Here is an 18,559-nt window from a genome sequence, read left to right as displayed (position 1 = left end):
TCTTTTGCAGCTAGTCGTGAAGCAGCCTTCGCCCATGCGATTGCAGCCGCTGGTGTAGTCCATGCTATATCCAGATCATGTCGGGATGGTGTCTTGTCGTCGTGCGGGTGCTCAAGGGCAAGTAGACCGAAAGATCTGCACAGAGAATGGATTTGGGGAGGATGCGGAGATAATCTCGAATATGGATACAAGTAAGTTGTTCTCTATATACGTATATGGAATTTTTCGTAGTTTACTAAGTATCAATGTATAATTATGTATGTATATTACTAAAGTACACGGAATTTATGTTGAATTGTTTTGTCGCGCAAAATGGCTGAGCTGCCTGGTACGCGTTGTTGCGATATTGCTCTTATAGAGAGAGTTACATATAACTGGTTATAAACGGTTAGGATTTTGAAAATGTCTGTATAACGTTACTTAAGAAGCTGGATCCTTCACAGAGGTAAAAAGGGGTAATAATAATAATAATAATAATAATAATAATAATAATAATAATAATAATAATAATAATAATAATAATAATAATAATATGTTTAAATTGAAATAACTCATTTTTCAAATTTTGATTTATTCGAACAGTTATTTAGCTAACGAATAATTTATTCGAACGCTTATACGGATAATTAAAACAGTTATTCAGATAACGAATAATTATTCAAAATTATTTGAATAACTATTAAATGATCGAACAACGTATATTCGAATAATTTTAACCCTTTTCTTGGCAAGAAGACTTACGTTGCTCAGAAAAAGTACTGCATGCGATTTCCGTGTCAAATAGTTGTAAAATAAGACATAATTGCACATTTTAGTTACATGTTTTATTTAGACAAGGCTGTGACGTAATGTATCCCATAGGATACATTGCCAAGAATAGGTAGTCACAAAGTAACAAAAAATAAAAAAAACATTATGTATCCCATAGGATACATTGCCAAGAATAGGTAGTCACAAAGTAACAAAAAAATCAAAAAAACATTATGTATCCTAAAGGATACATTGCCAAGAAGAGGGTTATCAGCACTACATTTGTTATAATTGGCATTGTGGATTTTCTTTCCCTACCATATTTTCCTTCCACGTCTATCCCACGTCTGTTAAAATTCAGTTTATTCCCAAACAGTGTCCTAAGCAGTTTCTTTCCTTCTTTTTAATCTGTTCGGTTTATCATTCAAAACTCCTTTCTACAGTTTATTTACGCTGTCTGTCCGTCTGTCCGTTCGCCCGTGGGTCTAAAAACTCAAACCTTATTTGATGCATAACCACCAATTTTGGCCAGGATGTAGAGAGTAAAATGTTAGGATCCGAGTTCGTTGATGGAGATGATCGATACACCGGAAGTAGTAACAATGAACCATTTCCGGTTTACACATTGAAATCTATGTAGCAAAAAAAAAAACGGTAATAGATAACAAAGAAGTGGTTTACTGTAATCGATTAAGCATGCCAAGAATACGATTCATCTTCATCCTTAACTCTATGCTAAAACCGGAAGTGGTAGAATCCCACTACAATTTGGTTTCAATATCGAGATACAAAAAGAACAAAAACAATAAGAGGTAACGAGAAGGGGTTCTTAGGAACCGATTTAGCGTTCTAAGAATAAATACCATCTTTCCTCTATTCAAACCGGAAATGGCAAAAGTAAACCACCTCCAGTTTTAACGTTGATCGCTATAGAATGAAAACGATAATAGATAGCGAGAAGTGGTTTCCTGGAGTATATTAAACATCCCAAGAACATATTGCATCTCCACTCTAATCTCTCTACTAAAATCGGAAGCGATAGAAATATACTAAAATTTCCGGTGTCAATATAAATTGAGAAAATATCGTGCCACATAAACCAAACTTCTCCACGTAGTGTACACGTGACACTGCTTACTTGTTATATTTCCGCCGTTCTTATTCCCGGCCTGTCGCAACCTACTTTTTTTATTTTTTTATTATTTTTTTTTTTTTTTTTTTACCCTCACTGATCTGGTAACACATAGAGTCATTGCTGCGTTGCAATTTAGCGCACATTAGTGAACTGCCCCAGCTTTATTGATTGTGTTTATTAGCGTCACGTGGCAATTGCTCAGTCCTTTCAAGGACATGGAGACATCACCAGCCAACTGGAAATGCGCAGTCTGACACTGTCTACTGCTTTAGACGGTCGGTACTGCTACATGATTGAAGGATGGTTAATACGGTGGCACGACTATACCCCATCAGGAAGAAGTCACGGTCGGAAAGAGGGTTTGCCGCCGTCGACGGTGGCAGGCCGCCGGAGGCAGCTGGCACCCTTCCGCGGCGGCAGGACGATCTACTTGTTCAAAGTTGCCGACCTTTTGCCGAGGCGGCAAGCGATCAAAAATCGTAAAATAAAATGCCCTTTTCCGACTCTTTGCCGACTGTTGCCGACCGTCAGAGTCGGCGAAACAGTCGGAAAGGCCTCTTTCCGACCCTGTGCCGACTCCTTATGCCGGTCTCTTTTCGGCGGCGGCGCCGGAGCATTTAATGCTCATTTCCGACTGTTTGGTGACTGCTCGGCAAGGTAACTATTCGTCGCGTTCGAAAATCGCGCGGAAAGACGCCGGTGTCCGGCGCCGACAATCCGACCGCAGCATCTGGTCGACATGGACAAATTGTTCGATTGTAGGCGGTAGGATCCTGGTGATGTAATTACTTCCAATTGAAACACTTTTACGATACGAAACACTTGCTGAACTTTTTCGCAACTCTTCTTTCAGGTATTTATAAAAAAATACACATTTCTCTTTTCCTAAAGTTCTATCCTTGCTTGGCTCAAATGAAATGCTAAGAGAAAAACTATAGTAACATTGATATTGACCTCAAAAGGTAGCGTATGTATAAAAGGATGAAAGAAAGAAGAAAAAGGGAAAAGAGAAATGAAAGACGCATATCTTCGCATGGATTAAAATACACATAGCATAAAATAAAACAATCACACACACTTTAGCATCGTATATGTGTACACTTTTAAAACAAAGCACGCAATTAATCGTTCGTTCTTGTGTGGCGTGCTCAAATCAAATGTTACTGTCAAACCAAAATGCGGTTATCAATGCTAGTAATGGAATTTATACTAAAACGGCTCTCATTCATTGACAGAAATAGGTTATTCAGAATTGATGAGCTAGGGAGAAAAAAATATATCACTTATAATATTTCAGTTTCATTTTAGTTTTTCCGATAGGCATACTGATTACTCTCACTAATGGTGTTCTACGTATCTTACTTGTAAAAAAAAAATAAATAAAAAAAAAGAAACAACAAAAAAGAAACTTTATTTACTGCCACTGGAAAGGATGGGGATGATGTGAGGAGTTGAAGCATAATAGATCTGGAGTGTTATTTTATGTGGACTCCTTATGTGACCTTTTAGGTCTACATCTGGATCTGATTAATATATTTTCGTTTCATCTGCAACGACAAAGTAGATTTGTTTTTGGGCATTATCAGGGTAATTGCAGCTAAGCTAGTAGAAAGACTGTGTGACATTATTTTGAAATTGCTTCAGGGGTAACCAACCACATCTGAAGTTAATAGCTACATTATTGTGGTAATAGTGAATGACTGACTGTGACAGAAGGAGCTTTATTACTAATCGGCTTCTTCGTGCTTGCTTATTTCTCTTAGAATGGCGGCAAAGACTGTACTTGCATTGTTTACTTAATTTAAGCCAAACGATACTATATACTAGAGAAGAAGATTGCCCGTGAAACCATACGGATTAGAATCATCGTGATGATGTAGGAGAAGAAAAAAAAATCTTCCAATATAAACAGATACAGTTTTCGATACGAGACACCACTTTCTATTCCTTGCTACTTAAATCTATTATAAGCCCATTTCTTGTTGTTGTTTGTGAGAAACTGCATTCTATGTATTAAAAAAAAAAAAAAAAGCTTTTAAAAATACAGAAGATATGATTTCCCGGATTAACCCTAGAAAGACCAATGATGCTCAATTTTGCCCGCGTTCTTTTTAAAATTTAGTTTAAATAAATTAATATGGATTCACGATTCTCTGTTTTTTTTTTTTTTTTTTTTGTTATTGTTCCTTTTGATGAAAGGTTTATTTTCGCTTTTTTTCCAACTGGATTATACTGCATTGCTTTTTAGTAAAAAGAAAAAAAAATAATTCATGTTGTGCAGTCCGATTTGACCCTCCTCCTTGGTCATAGTTGCTACCCATCTTTTTTTTTAAAAAAATCCTTTCATTTGTTTTTTTTTTATTTTTAAAACTTGTAGGCCCTATTACTTTTTTAAAATGTTACTTTTCTGATTTATATAAACACTGAGGCTTTCATAGAATGTATCGAATGCTTATAATAGTGATTTTCCACATAGTATTATAAGAAATTTGATATGATTATTATAAGCAGTTTTACATACTGTATTTAGCCCCCTTTTTTTTTTACAAAGAAAAAGCACAATTCCTTGAAAAGTTTTTTTTTTTTTTTAAAAAAAAAAGAACTTATCTCAACACGTTAACTCAAATTGAACAAATAGCCTATACTCTGAAAGCTACTTGAAACCAGCGCAGGCAAATTTGACCCCCCACCCCCTCTCTCCTGGTCCTTCACGAAGCAAATGCAAGCACAGACTTTCTAGGGTTAAATCAAATCTGGAGAAACTTTAAAAATTATATTTAATACCAGAACTCTCGTATGATACAGGACATTTGGTAATTCTAAAATTATTCGTGTATTATGGGGGTTTCCACGTAAGCTAGCTTCCGCTTTTCATTTGTTTGTCGTCTTTGTTTAAATGTACTATTTCGATATTCTCTTGAAGTTACTGGGGAAAATAGAACACAAGATAGCTCTATTTTTTTTCTCTCAGATTGAACTTAACTAAAAAAAAAAAAAAAATTAAGACAGGTAACCGTCAGGCTAGTTAATAATATTTCATCTTCGTTTTCTTTTTATTCCTAATTCAATTTATAGGAAGAGTGACCACCTTGCTTAGTAATAACTGACGTGAGCTGGTACCTCTCTATTACGCATTCTTGGCTACAGCATAAACAATGGTTTACTCACAGTTAGAACCTGTCACGCTCGCTAGTTTTTTTTGTTTCGTTTTTTTTTAATTTCTTACCTTCGTATTTAATTCTTTTTATTTTTAAAAATGCATTGCTTTTAGTTTATTCTTTTTGTAAGAGTATTCTCTTTTTTTCTTTCTTTTTTCTTATGACTACATAGTGGAAATCTAATGGTTAAGTTATTGATGTAGGCCATAGCAAACTTTTTTTTTTTTTAATTTTTTAAAAGTCTTCTCATTACGTGCCTTGCATAGGTCACATACTGTATAGGACTGACTGCATGGTCCACTCAGGGTTGTTTACAACGAGACGTGATCAAATCTGTCTTACCGAGTTCTCAACCTTGGGTCTGGGGGTCTTCTATCTTTGACTTCAGTACAAAAGAAGCCATGTCATGTGTGTGTGTGTGTGTGTGTATACTGTATGCTGCTTGGAATGTTGTTGCTTTTTTGTAGTACTATAAGATTACCAGATTTATCTTTCTTTATCAGAACAGGTAGGGACAAAAATATTCGTTATGATATAATGTTGTAGTATAGAGGAAGAAAGGGTAGCAGACAACATATGCTGTTTACATGATGTAACTCAATCAAGAAGAAATTCTTTTCAAGCTTCATTTAAGTAATTGTGTGGCAACTTTTCATCCCTCTTCGAAGTAAACAGTATTAAGAAGCTGCCTTACTAAAAAGAACACAAAATTTACCATTTTTCTTTTGCTTGTTTATTGATTGGTGAAAGGCGATAATGAAATGCAAGTTACCACAATCATAGATAAATGTTATTCTACAACAGAAAATATGAATCTGAAGAATGTTCAGTGTTGCCATCCATAGAAATCACAGTGTTGCCAGAAAAACAATTTCCCTAAAATCTAAGTTAATACAGCGAGTAGAGGAACGAACTCAACTGCATTTGATTACGTATCATGATATTTTGGTTTCTTGTGAACTACTTTTTAATTAACATTATTATTTAGTTTTAATAACTGTATGTTAAAACTATTTTGTTTATTACAAACTAAATACAACCATTATTTGAAAAGTAGTTCACAGGAAACCGAAACAATATAATACGTAACCAAATGCAATAGATTTTGTTCCTCTACTCGCTGTCTTAACTTAGATTTTAGGGAAATTGTTTTCTGGCAACACTGTAATTTCTACGGATGGCAACACTGAACACTCTTCAGGTTCATATTTTCTATTGTAGAATAGCATTATCTATGATTGTGGTGACTTGCATTTCATTATCTCCTTTCACCGATGAATAACAAGCAAAAGAAAAATGGTAAATTTTGCATTATTTTTAGTAAGGCAGGCTCTTAAGCTTTTTTTTTTTAATGAAAGAGGGAAAGTATTTTAGGTATATATATCTAGGGTGTAAGAGCATATGAAATGGGGTTAAGTATTTCCGTGGCAAGGAAGAAATTCTTCTTTGACGAGCAGTGGAAATTATTTGATGATAGGGAGAAATTGCCCTCCCGATTTGTACCGGAAATTTAGGATTGTAGCCATGTAAAGACAAATGGGGAACTAGGATTCCCAAACATTCCCTTTGATTTGAAATGATTTCAGTTTAGGTCTCTTTCAGCAGCAAGGCTATATAAGACGTGGACCTACAGCTTAACGTGGGATCCGAACATGAGCTCCCACTGGGAATCGGATCCGGGTCTCCCCACGCCAAAGTTTGTAGAGCACTTATCTGGTGCATGGGGGCCCTGGTTTGATTCCGGCTAAGTAAGTTTGTGATTGACAACGTCATGTCCGTGGATTTTCTCGAGGTTTAGCCGTTTCCTCCCACATTCTCACTCCATCAATTTTTCCATCATTCATTTTCCTTAATCATTCGTATCTCTTAGCCTAAAGGCCATAATCGTTTATTTATTTATTTTTATTAATAATTAATTATTAATAATTAATTATTTATTAATAGTTTTATTTATTTATTTATTACTGATTTAAAAATTATTCACCCAGATAAACGTGAAATCAAATAAATGGACTTGCATGAATTAATTTTATTTCCACGTGAATAGTTATTGGTAATGCGATTCTACGTTTCACACACTGTCAAGACAAATGCTTACATAAACTTGTATACTCCAAATATAATAATCGGGACGTACGCAGAGGTGGGTTCTGGAAAATCAAATCCCCAAATCACAACTTTTCTGTATATTTAGTCGAATTTTAGGCGTGATTTTACAAATTTTTAATATAATTTATCCTCATATTAAATTTGGACTTTCCGAAATAAATTCCTTATAATAACAATAGATGTATTATAGGGAGCTAGCTTGTTTACCAGCGGGGGCTGAGGTAAAGGGAGAAAATTTTCAACAATTTTTCTGTCTGACTCTTGCAATATTCCCTTACCCTCCTTCTATATGTCAGCGTTGCCAGGGTTAAAAAATTGTCATATGAATGTCATTCTGAAGAGTTAGTGTGAGTTGGTTATTTCTTGTGGTTTTGTTGCTCATTATTCATTTGACAATGGTTTCACACCGTAAAAGAGGGCAAACTAGACACAGCGAAGCTAGAGAGGTAATAAGGAAGGCCATAGTGCAGTGCGACGAAGAAGCGAGGGAGAAAATCTGAAGCATTTGTTATCACAGCCTAATTTGCGTGTGTCCACGTACACAGGAATCTTCGATAGGGATTGCATAATTGCATAAACTCTTTAAATTAAGTGAGTATTAGCTGAATTTTTTGATAACGCACTGGCAGCCCTGCCCAGGACCGTCGAATGACCGTTTCTTGGTGACGGGGTGTGGCATCTGTCAATTAACTCTGAATTCCTCAACCTCGCATTAAAGCCAGCTCCCTATAATATATATAATATATATAATTAATCGATGCTTTCATATTCGAGACAAGACTTGTGGTTCTCTTTTGCTTGTAAAATCTCGGCTTCTCTGAAAAGTTACTCCCCTCCCCTCCCTCGGAAAATCTTGCTGGGTACACCGCTGAGGGAGATATTCTTGTATTCTTTCTGTAGATCTCTTTAGTGACGTTGTGATGGCGTACTTAATGCAGCCTCTTTGAGCATCTTCAGTAACTGTACAGGTTGCAGTGACTAGTATTATGACTTTTACTGTAATTAAACTTCTGACATGCCTCTAATACGATAGATTAGATCAGGTAATAGGCATGGGTAAAAGTGAGTCTGAAAAGGTAGGGTAATGGTAGGTAGCATGACATAACGCAGTCCCCCTGCCTATCTTTGCGCATTGTAATTTTTTAGGAACTGGGGAACGCCGTAAATATTTTTTGGAGGTGGGGAGACGGTGTCCCTCCGCATTACCCCTCCTTTTTTAGCCCCTGGTAATAGGTAGGTTACGATAAGTAGTGGGTTATTTATTTAAATAAATAAAATAAAATTGACTCACTTTACAAAATTTTAATTGCTATTCACTCACTTTGAAAACAAGAATACTGTTGTATTATACACAATATCGTTTCTATAGGATTTTTGTTTTTGACGCGCGCGTCGTCCTGAAAGGGGAGTAGGGTTGCCCACGGTGCCCTCTGGTGGCTACACTCCAGGCTTCCAGACATGTTGTATTGTAGTGTAATATAAACTATCTCTTTCGGTATTCCAAAAAATAACTGTCTCCGAAAAGTCCTCTGCCTCTCCGCTCGCTCCTCTAAGAAATTTAAGCTAGCGTCTCCACAGGACGTAACACGAGATGATACATAGCTCTTCCAAGAGAAACAAATCTCTTTTGCGAGACGAGACATCACTTTCACATCTTTTCGAGACGAGACTGCCTAAACTCTTATCTCGTAGCCATCCGTAAGGATAGGTTCTTTCTTTCTTTCTTTCTTTCTTTGTTTGTTTGTTTCTTTCTTTCTTCTTCTTCTTTTTTTTTCAAATGAACGGGGACTGTAATGATTTTGGCCATTTTCATTTTGAATTTATTTATATTCTCCTCACTTTATGAAAATGATTAGTATTATAATATGAACCAACAAAGCCCACGGTTCTCTATAGAGTAATATCTAGCTTATAAGTATAAATGTTTTAATAACAGCAATAAAGCTCCCTCGTGGCTACATGGTTAACGTTCGTGTTTTGGTGCGGGAGACTGGGGTTTGATTCCTAGTAGGTGCTCATGTGGTTTTCATCCCACGTTGACCTTCAGGTTTACATCTCATCTAGCCTCACTGCTGAAAGAGATGCTAAACTTCAATCAACCAATTGATTAGTTGGTTGGATTTGAGTTTTGCGTCCCTTTCAGCAGCGAGGCTGTTTGAGACGTGGACCTACAGCTTAACGTGGGATCCGAACAACATGAACTCCTGGCGGGAATCGAACCCGGGTTTTCGGTGCCAAAGGCGCGTACGCTACCCATATATATGAGTATATGCCGTACTAATCTAACATTGTCAATATAAACACAGTGCTTTTGTTATTCTACTATAAAATGCTTTCAATTAAATATTAGAACACCGCATATCTACCAAACTGCAAAGAAGAGGCGCAGAATCTCAATTACTTGTAAATTACTCTTTAATAACTAAATTGGAACGTTACTAATATAATCCTAAGGACTTATATATCCAATTTTCTTTGGCGTCTTTATGCAATACCGAAGTTCAAAAGGACAAGATCTGTTACTAAAACAGTATCCGCGCCACAACCGGAGCTTGAATCCAGCGTCGCACCCACAGAGTTCAATTACTGGATCACACCACCGACCCCGGCTATCTTATTTTTTCCTACAGTCAAGGAAGGCCATAGAGTTCAAATGAAGTACAATAAATGACGTAGGGTGTAAGTATACCTAGATAGACGGTCATCAATATGCTCGTAATGCCACCAATGGAAAACTGGTGATTTCTCGTATGCCAAGATTTTCCTTGAGTATAATTTGTTTCTATTGATACTAGGATATAATTTTTGATAGGAATGAAATAATTTTTCATGTATTACAAGTATTTTTACTTGACATACAGAAATACATTATTATTAAATTGATTACCCTTGACAAGGAAGTTATCGTTGATATGTTCTCTGCTAAGGGTGGCCATTTGATAAGCTCCAGATAGATTATGGAATAAGTAATGTAATCTCCAGATGATAAGGGTGTTCTATTGGTTGCGCATGCTTTTTTGATTGCCAAGCACCCAAACCAAAGAGAATAATGCATTTGTTATTTTAATATTATTAAAGCAATCGTTAAATACAAAAAGATGTAAGAATGAATATCATTGGCACTTCTATGTCCTTCGAGAAGCATTCATTTGGTTATCCTCGATATACAGGGTTTTCGTAAAGTCTGGACGGATTTAATTTGCTTATAATTTTCATAAAAATGCTCATAATGAAATCAAATAAAGTGCAAACGGTAGCGGAAGGATTAAATATTTACCTGTAATCTGCACCAGCTCAGTTCATTCACCGCCACACCTCCAACTGGGCACCATTTACGTCCACACATTTGCGTAGGCGGGCGAATGTCACCCGACCTTACCCCCTGCGACTTCTGGCTTTGGGGTCATGTGAAAATGAAAACGGAAGTTTATGCAAAGAAGCCAAGTGGTTTGGAGAACTTAAAGACAAAATCAGGGCGTCTGTGGCTGGCATTTCGGATCAAACACGGCGGAACGCTGTGAGTGGATTCCAGCGCCGCCTACGCGAATGTGTGGACGTAAATGGAGCCCAGTTGGAGGTGTGGCGGTGAATGAACTGAGATGGTGCAGATTACAGGTAAAAAGTTAATCCTTCCGCTACCGTTTGCACTTTATTTGATTTCAATATGAGCATTTTTATGAAAATTATAAGCAAATTAAATCCGTCCAGACTTTATGAAAACCCTGTATAAATTGTGTGAGGTTATCTTAGTGGAAGTGAAAGTGTTAAATTAAAGCTATTAATATAGATTTGAGCAAAATATTGTAAGTGTACAGTGATGTAGAGATCCACTAACTTCACCCATAAATGTTTTTTATTTATTTATTTATTTATTTATTTTTTGCTCTGCATATCTGAAAGTCCAGAAGAAGAGCATAAAACTTGTTAGTTAGTAAAATATGAAAACTACAGATAAGGTATAACCAAATGAAGATAGTTTGTGTGTATGTGTGAAATTCTAGTTAATTAATTTTGTTTCTTTATCACTCTTAGGTTTACGCAGGGTTTCGTGGATGTAAGAGAAAGAGAAAGAAACTATAAAAGAGGTTCGAAGGAACAAGGTAGAAGTCTAATGAACCTTCACAACAATGAAGCTGGAAGAAGGGTAAGTACAGTAGAAGCATTTTCTGTTCCATTAGATCTACATGATCCACTTGAAAACTGGATCTCAAATTGTGTTTAAGCATCAGAAACCGTAAGAATTTACTTGTACGTTTTCCTTTGTCCATGAAAGGTGGTCTAACTCAGTCATATTCAACAGAGCACCCAGTTACGTTATAATTCCTTTTTTCCCATTTTCAATAGCAGAGATGATAAGCTTGCGAAGCAGATAATGCTATCTGAAGTTGTCGAAGTGATCGTGACGATGTTGCTGTAACTCATATGCTACCAATCGGTGTTATTGTGACTCATACGCTGCAGGAGATAAGATTACGTAGCAGACTGAGCCACCTCAAGTTGTCGATGCATCGTAGGAGGTCTCATTATGACATATCTGCTACCAATTGATATCATCGTGACTCATATGCTATAGGAGATAAGACGTACGTAGCAGACTGAGCCACCTTAAATTGTCGAAATAGTGCAGGAGGTGTCATTGCAACATATGTCTACTAATTGCTCATCGTGACTCATATACTACAGCAGATAAGACGTACGTAGCAGACTGAGCCACCTCAGGTGATCGAAGCAGTGAAAGAGGTGTCATTGTGACTTTTGTACTAGCTATCGGTGCCAGTATAATCCATTTGCTACAAATGAGTGTCCTTATGACTTACTTGCTAGCTATTAGAGTTTTTGGGTCATTGTGACTCATGTCATTGTGACAATTGGAAAATGACTTTGTGTCAATAATTTGCAGACACTTTAACTTCTTACGTGCCTTCATGCAAATACGTACTCTCTGTGTAGCCAATTGGTATTCATGTATATCATTGGTGTATGTGTGGTTCGATAATCGCTGATTGGTTAATTTGGAGTTTAGTGTCCTTTTCAACATCGAGGCCATATGAGATGTGAATCTATAGCGTATCGTGAAAATCGAACTACATGATTATGACCGATGAGTTACAAAAAATGTTCAGTGTTGACCCACAATCATAAGGCAATAAAAAGCTACATAAATCTGGTGAATTCAACCAACAATCTATGTGCTTAGTACAAGCCCAAGTTTTCATTTTTTTTTTTAGAACAATCTAAATTTTGCAATAAATTTTCTATTACCGCATATTTGAGAATGAAAAAAAAAAAAAAAAACAATGATTCACTTACAATGTACATTCGCGAAGTGTCCTCTTGGGATTCGTATAAAATTGATTCAAGTGCAAAGTTTTCCGTGGTCCAATGTATATCGTACTAATTTTAGCGACCTATACCGGTAATTTGCATGTTTATGGACCTTCATATATCCGAAATTCAATCATACAATACTAAAATGCTTGGACACAAAATTGCACTTGATTTCTTTAGATGTAACTGGACGTGAATGTGGGCATATGCAAAACAAATTGGATCAAGTACTGCTTCTCTGACACATGTTACTCATCCCAGCCACCATCTTGGATCCGCCATATTGAATTCAACTTTCGGTTTTTCAAATGGAAATAGGTGCGAGTGATGCATCAGGTTCATGTACAATTTTCTCGAAAATTCACTGGTGTAGTGAAATTTGCCGCAGCTTGTACCGTTTGGAAGGTACTGCATGTTAAATCCCTCCAGGCACTTCGCGAAAAGACATTACAAAGGAGAATTAGTTACGCTTAAGTTTTTGATGTTGAAAAATCAAAAGAATTTCTAACTGAAAAAAATACTGTAAGTATAAACAAACTCTTTACAGTATTGATGTCATAATCTTATTACAATTCCGTGAGTGATTATTATTACTTCCACGTTATACTTTAACAAAGAAGTATTGTATTACGGTCAAAATACCTAATCTAAATCCAGATACGACCAGATTTGGGTGAAGACCTACTATTTCCGTATTAACGTCTGTGTGTCTGTATATATGTACGTTCAGAGAATATTTCGTCGACGATAAATCAAATAAAAGATTACATATACACACAGAGCTCTGCACAACTTTCTATTTCGTTTAATATTCGTGAAGTGCCTGACATATAATTTGCAAATCTTGCAAAGATTACAAGCTATGATAAAACTCACTACACCAATGAATTTCCGAGAAAATTGTAGATGAATTGGATGTATCACTTGCACCTATTCCCATTTGAAAAACCGAAAGTTGTATTCAATATGGCGGATCCAAGATGGTGGCCGGGATGGGTAACATGTGTCAGAGAAGCAGTACTTGATCCAATTTGTTTTGCATATGCCCACATTCATGTCCAGTTACATCTAAAGAAACTAAAAGCAATTTTGTGTCCGAGCGTTATAGTAGTGTATGATTGAATTCCGAATATATGAAGGCCCATAAATATGCAAAGTACCGATATGGGTCGTTAAAATTAGTACAATACACATTGGGCCGCGGATAAGTTTGCATTTGAATTAATTTTACACGAATCCGGAGGGGGCACTTCGCGAATGTACCTTATTAGCAGAATCTAGCAACTGAATATCAATAATGTAATTGGATTTTCGAAACACTAAATTGGCGAAGCACATTTCTATGTATAAATTCCAGCTTTTACAGATCGAGCTGTAATATGACTAGCTTTTGGCTAGCAGGGGACTCGCCCCCAGACCCCCGGGTTTAGAGGACCTCGCGTCTCTTATGTATCAGTCTTTGCGTCAAGAGTGAATTTCGTGCATTTGCTTTTAACATTTCCTTAATTTAGACCAGCTGGAGGCTTTGACCCCTGACCCACACGTTTACTCGGACTACAGCCTCGCACTTCTTAAACCCACAATTCTACCAAATTTCAAATTTCTTTTCGTATTTCAACTATCTAAAAGATAAGATTTTGTATCCCTAGAAAACGCCCATTTAAATAATATGAGAATTATTTGTGCCCCATTTAGATCTCTTTGAAACTAAAAATATTCACTTTTGACAATTTTCCTGTGGATTAGTCCCGGAAGGATACCATCATGCCAAATTTCATCATTCTAATTCTGCCGGAAGTGCATAAACATTTTGTGGTGTAGAAGATGTTCCATATAAATATTGTAACATGGGAAAGATTTTTTAGTTCCCTATAAAAACTCTACTCCTCATTCACAGTGGAGTTCACTCTACAGTTGGAAATTTTTATTTTTGTTGGTTTTCTTAGGTAACGATAAGAAAAGCGTACAAGCGTACAAGCGTACAAGCGTACAGAATTTTATGTTTTTATTCCAATTGCAAGTACCTAAAATATGAGATTATAGGTCCAAGAAAAAACTCATTTAAATAACATGGGGAATTTCTTCAACACCCCTTTAGACCCCGTAAAAATGAAAAACATTTACTTTTGGCAATTTGTCTGTCGGTTAGTTCCGAAAAGCTATGATGATGCCAAATTTTAACCTTCTAGTCGTTATTTGATGTCAGTTCATGTAGATTTATATATAGTTAGGATATTTTTACAATAGAAGAAACAGTGGGAATTTGGAAAGCAATTGCGTTAATATAAACTTGTTGTTGCGCTTGAGCCTTAGGCACGCTGTACACTATAGATTGAAATCACATTTAAGTAAAAACTCTACTTGTTTATATTTAATAAATCTGTTATTATTACATTGAGTTTGCCTACCAGCCAGCCCAATTCCATATCATGTATTTTATGCAGTTATTCAAGTTCTTTATACACAACAACCCCGCATGTAGCGCCATTTATTAGCACGAGGCAGGCAAGTGATAGCGTAACTAGCGACATCTATTAGTATGACTGTTTACTATCGGGAATTAGCGTAAAACATTCAGATGGTTGCCGTTTATTATAAGGATTTTTTATTGTGTCCCTTGTATTTATAGAACCAAGATTACATATCTCTTAAGCAAGGTTGTGTAACATTTCAGGATATCGTGAGATGTTTTCTCCGTTTTATAATTAGGATTACAACTTTTTTTCTTGAAAGTACACCTCTAAATTCAGACGATTAGGTGAGCCTATTCATTAAGGTTGAGGAGTGACATCTCCTGATAAAACAGTCATTTTGCTCTATGACGTCACATCCTGATTATCTCATTCTCAGTCAAATATAATAAGCAATGCACTAAGTTTAGGCAGACCAACGTGCACGCTGTTGAAGCAATAGTAGAAAGAAATTAATGACTTTGATTGTGGTGTTAATTGTCTTTTAAGTAGACTCGCGGATTTATGTCCATTCGCGTATTGTCAACAAGTCTTAATTCGAGTTTTCATCACATAGCACGCTTCAGTTTGTCTTCATGTGCATCGAAAAGTAAGACTGGTTTAGGAGTATTTTGCTATATAGTGTTTTTTTTAGTTTAACGTCCCTCGATTATGTTACGGGCCTAACGGAAACAGTGTTGATGATAGTAAATGAAAAGGTGAAATGAAGAAAGTCGAAGGAAATGGGAGAACCTCAAGAAAACTCACACGGTATTTGTCCACCACAAAGCCTACTTGGTATGAGCTGGGTCGAACCAGAAATCCTATGCTCCATAGGTGAACGCTCTGCCGCTGAGCCATTATAGCTCCATATAGTATTCTTGTATCTTTATTGATAAAAGGCACATTCGTCAACAAGGCAATTGTGCCGACAAGTGCGAGTAACACTACTAACCTATACCAGGTGGACAGTACAATCTATAGTCGTTTCGTTGCATGAACTGTCCTTCAATCATGTGGCACTACTGTCTAAAACAAAATACAGCGTGAGACAGCGCGCTTGCTGATGACTCCATGCCCTACTCGACTGTTGCCATGTCACGCTACAAAGCAAAAGACGTACAGTCATAACTGGTTAGGGAAATTCTGCCTTGGTTTTACTGATTCTAAGCTCTTTGCTCTACAATGCTTCTTTCCAAGTATCTAATTTCTCTTGCAGTGCTGTCTGGGTGTTACAGCACTATGTTGTCCCCAAATAGCATATTCCAAAGTGCTAACTCTTGAATAAGCTCGTTCATCACAGCTGCAAAACGGTATGGACTAACAGTTAAATTTATTAGATTAATAATCGAGAACTGCATGACGAAATCGAATATGAAAATGAAATGAAATCTTTAGTTTTACGTCCCACGGTTATGCCGGGTAGGCTAAAGGAGACGGTGATTATGAGAAATGAATGAAACGGTGGAATGAAGAAAGTGGGAGGAAACGGGAGAACCCCGAGAAAACCCACGAGCACGGTGTTTGTCCACCACAAAGTCTACACGGCGCGAGCTGGGATCGAACCAGGGACCCCAAGCACCGGAGGTGAACGCTCTACCACTGAGCCACCGCGACCCCCGAAATCGAATATAATAAATTACAGCTGTAATATGTCTATGAACCTTTTACCGGTACAGCTATATTATCCTAATCTGCAAGGGCGCCGATTTCTCTGTAAATTTTGGGGGAGCCCATTCTCATGCAGAAGTCATATATATGAGGATTTTAAGACAAATTGCATTCAAATTATGCCAAATATTGTATATTCATAAATACAATGCGCGGGCCCACATGAGCTTTGGGGGGGGGGGGGCTCGCCCCCCAGGATTGGTGCCCTTGCTAATCTGTTGTTTACATTGAACTCCTGTGTATTTTTTCCCTGACTCCATGTTAGATCGAAACTCTTAATCCACACTCCTGCTCTCTATATACTTACCGGTATACTCGTTATTGCAGTTACTTCGAATTGACTTTCGTTATACGTTTCATAAGATCTTTATGAACTAGTGAAGAAATGTGATAATGGTGATTGTTTCTTTTCAGTCAGTTACCATTCCTTTGCTGTGTTTCCTGCAATGCGATATATGTGTACGTTGCGGTCATTGGGAAGGAAATCTGAATGCTGCAACTTCGTGCCAAGATATGGGATAGGATATTCACCCTCTTGTTCGGTAGACAGACTGGCACAATAGGTATACGCCAATACCAGCTGAAAGGCAGTGATGTAGTAGTGGAGAACCTGTTAATGCTATCAGAGGGGAACTGCAGCGGGAAAGGAAATCGACAATAAATCTTAGAAGAACAGGTGTGATTGTCATTGTGACTCATGTGCTAGAGCCAATCGCTGAATGAATCACATGTCCGCAATTGTGTACATTTATTATTAGACCTTTTGTTCTTCCTTCCCTTCTTCTCGTATTTATATATATTTTTTTCTTTTCGCTCAATTTCGTGATTGTTTCCTTATTTCCTACCACAGTTCTTTCACTGCAGCTGTTTATTTATTTGTCCGTGAAAAGACAAGTAGTAAACTCTTTAGTTAACGACACATTACTTAATCTTGTAGTGCAGTCGTTCTTAAATTTTGCCTTGAAAGTGCGACCCGTCAATTTTTTCCCCCTTACATGATGAGGGTCTGTTCCAAAGAATTTACTAATAAATAATTACGAGAAGAAATGATGACCCATAATATCTTTTCTTAGTTCAGTGTTTTATTGGATTAACGTATACATGTAATTTATACTGATATTTCTTATTCTTAATTTTGATGTTTGCTACTTATCAAAATTTCAGAAACAGAAACTAGGTTTCGGAGCTGTTCATTTTTAAACGATTTTTTGTCTTAATTTTTTGGCTCTAGGTCAAGTTTCGGAATTCTTTTCTTTTTCTTCCTTTCTCTTTTTCTTTTTGCAATGTTTCTATTAGCTATTTTTTTTGTTTGTTATGGTCAAATCTTATAACTTTCGCACTAGTTTACTGTATTGTTAAAAAAAGGTATGATACGTATTTAGAAAGAATTATTGATCGCCTCCTGCTTATACAACCCACACCATCATAGGAGTGTGGCTGGTTGCAGACAGCTAGGCATTCTGTTGTGTTGTCTTCATACCTACGAGCAGGGGCGGATCCAGGATATGATCAAGGGAGCGGCTAAACCATATTTTGCCGTTTTATCCAGTGCAAAGCAGGATTGAAGTCCATTTTATCCAGTGTATACCTGAGCGCCAAAGGGGGGCTATAGCCCCTATATTCCCCCCTTGGATCCGCCACTGCCTACGAGTGAGAGTATTTTTCTATAAGAAGAAAAAGACTTTTGCTTTTCACAATTCAATTGAAAGTACGCTCTCGCCAAGTGAACTTTGTGGTGGACAAACACCGTGTGGTGGGTTTTCGCGGGGTTCTCCCGTTCCCTCCCACTTTCTTCATTCCACCATTTCATTCATCTCTCATCATCACCGTCTCCTTTAGCCCAACCGGCATAATCGTGGGACGTAAAACTCAAAAATTTCATTTCATTTCAATTAAAAGTACTGAATAAAGAAGAAAAAAGAGACCGTAGATTTTTTTTAAAAAAAGATCGGTTTTAT

General features: G+C 36.9%; 1 protein-coding gene across 2 annotated transcripts in view; it reads left to right on the top strand.

Moving 5' to 3' along the window:
• Positions 1-18,559, top strand: part of LOC145673067 (protein Wnt-5b-like) — a 756,220-nt gene that overhangs the window by 547,033 nt on the left and 190,628 nt on the right. For both annotated transcript variants that reach the window (XM_081742415.1, XM_081742414.1), the window contains 2 exons: positions 11-191; positions 11,185-11,296. In XM_081742415.1, coding sequence (XP_081598541.1) covers positions 11-191; positions 11,185-11,296 — 293 coding nt within the window. The remainder of the gene's footprint in view (positions 1-10; positions 192-11,184; positions 11,297-18,559) is intronic.

The sequence above is a fragment of the Thermobia domestica genome, chromosome 16, assembly GCF_964235325.1.
Source record: "Thermobia domestica chromosome 16, izTheDome1.hap1.1, whole genome shotgun sequence".
NCBI lineage: Eukaryota > Metazoa > Arthropoda > Insecta > Zygentoma > Lepismatidae > Thermobia > Thermobia domestica.
This window is presented reverse-complemented; position numbering and strand designations above follow the sequence as displayed.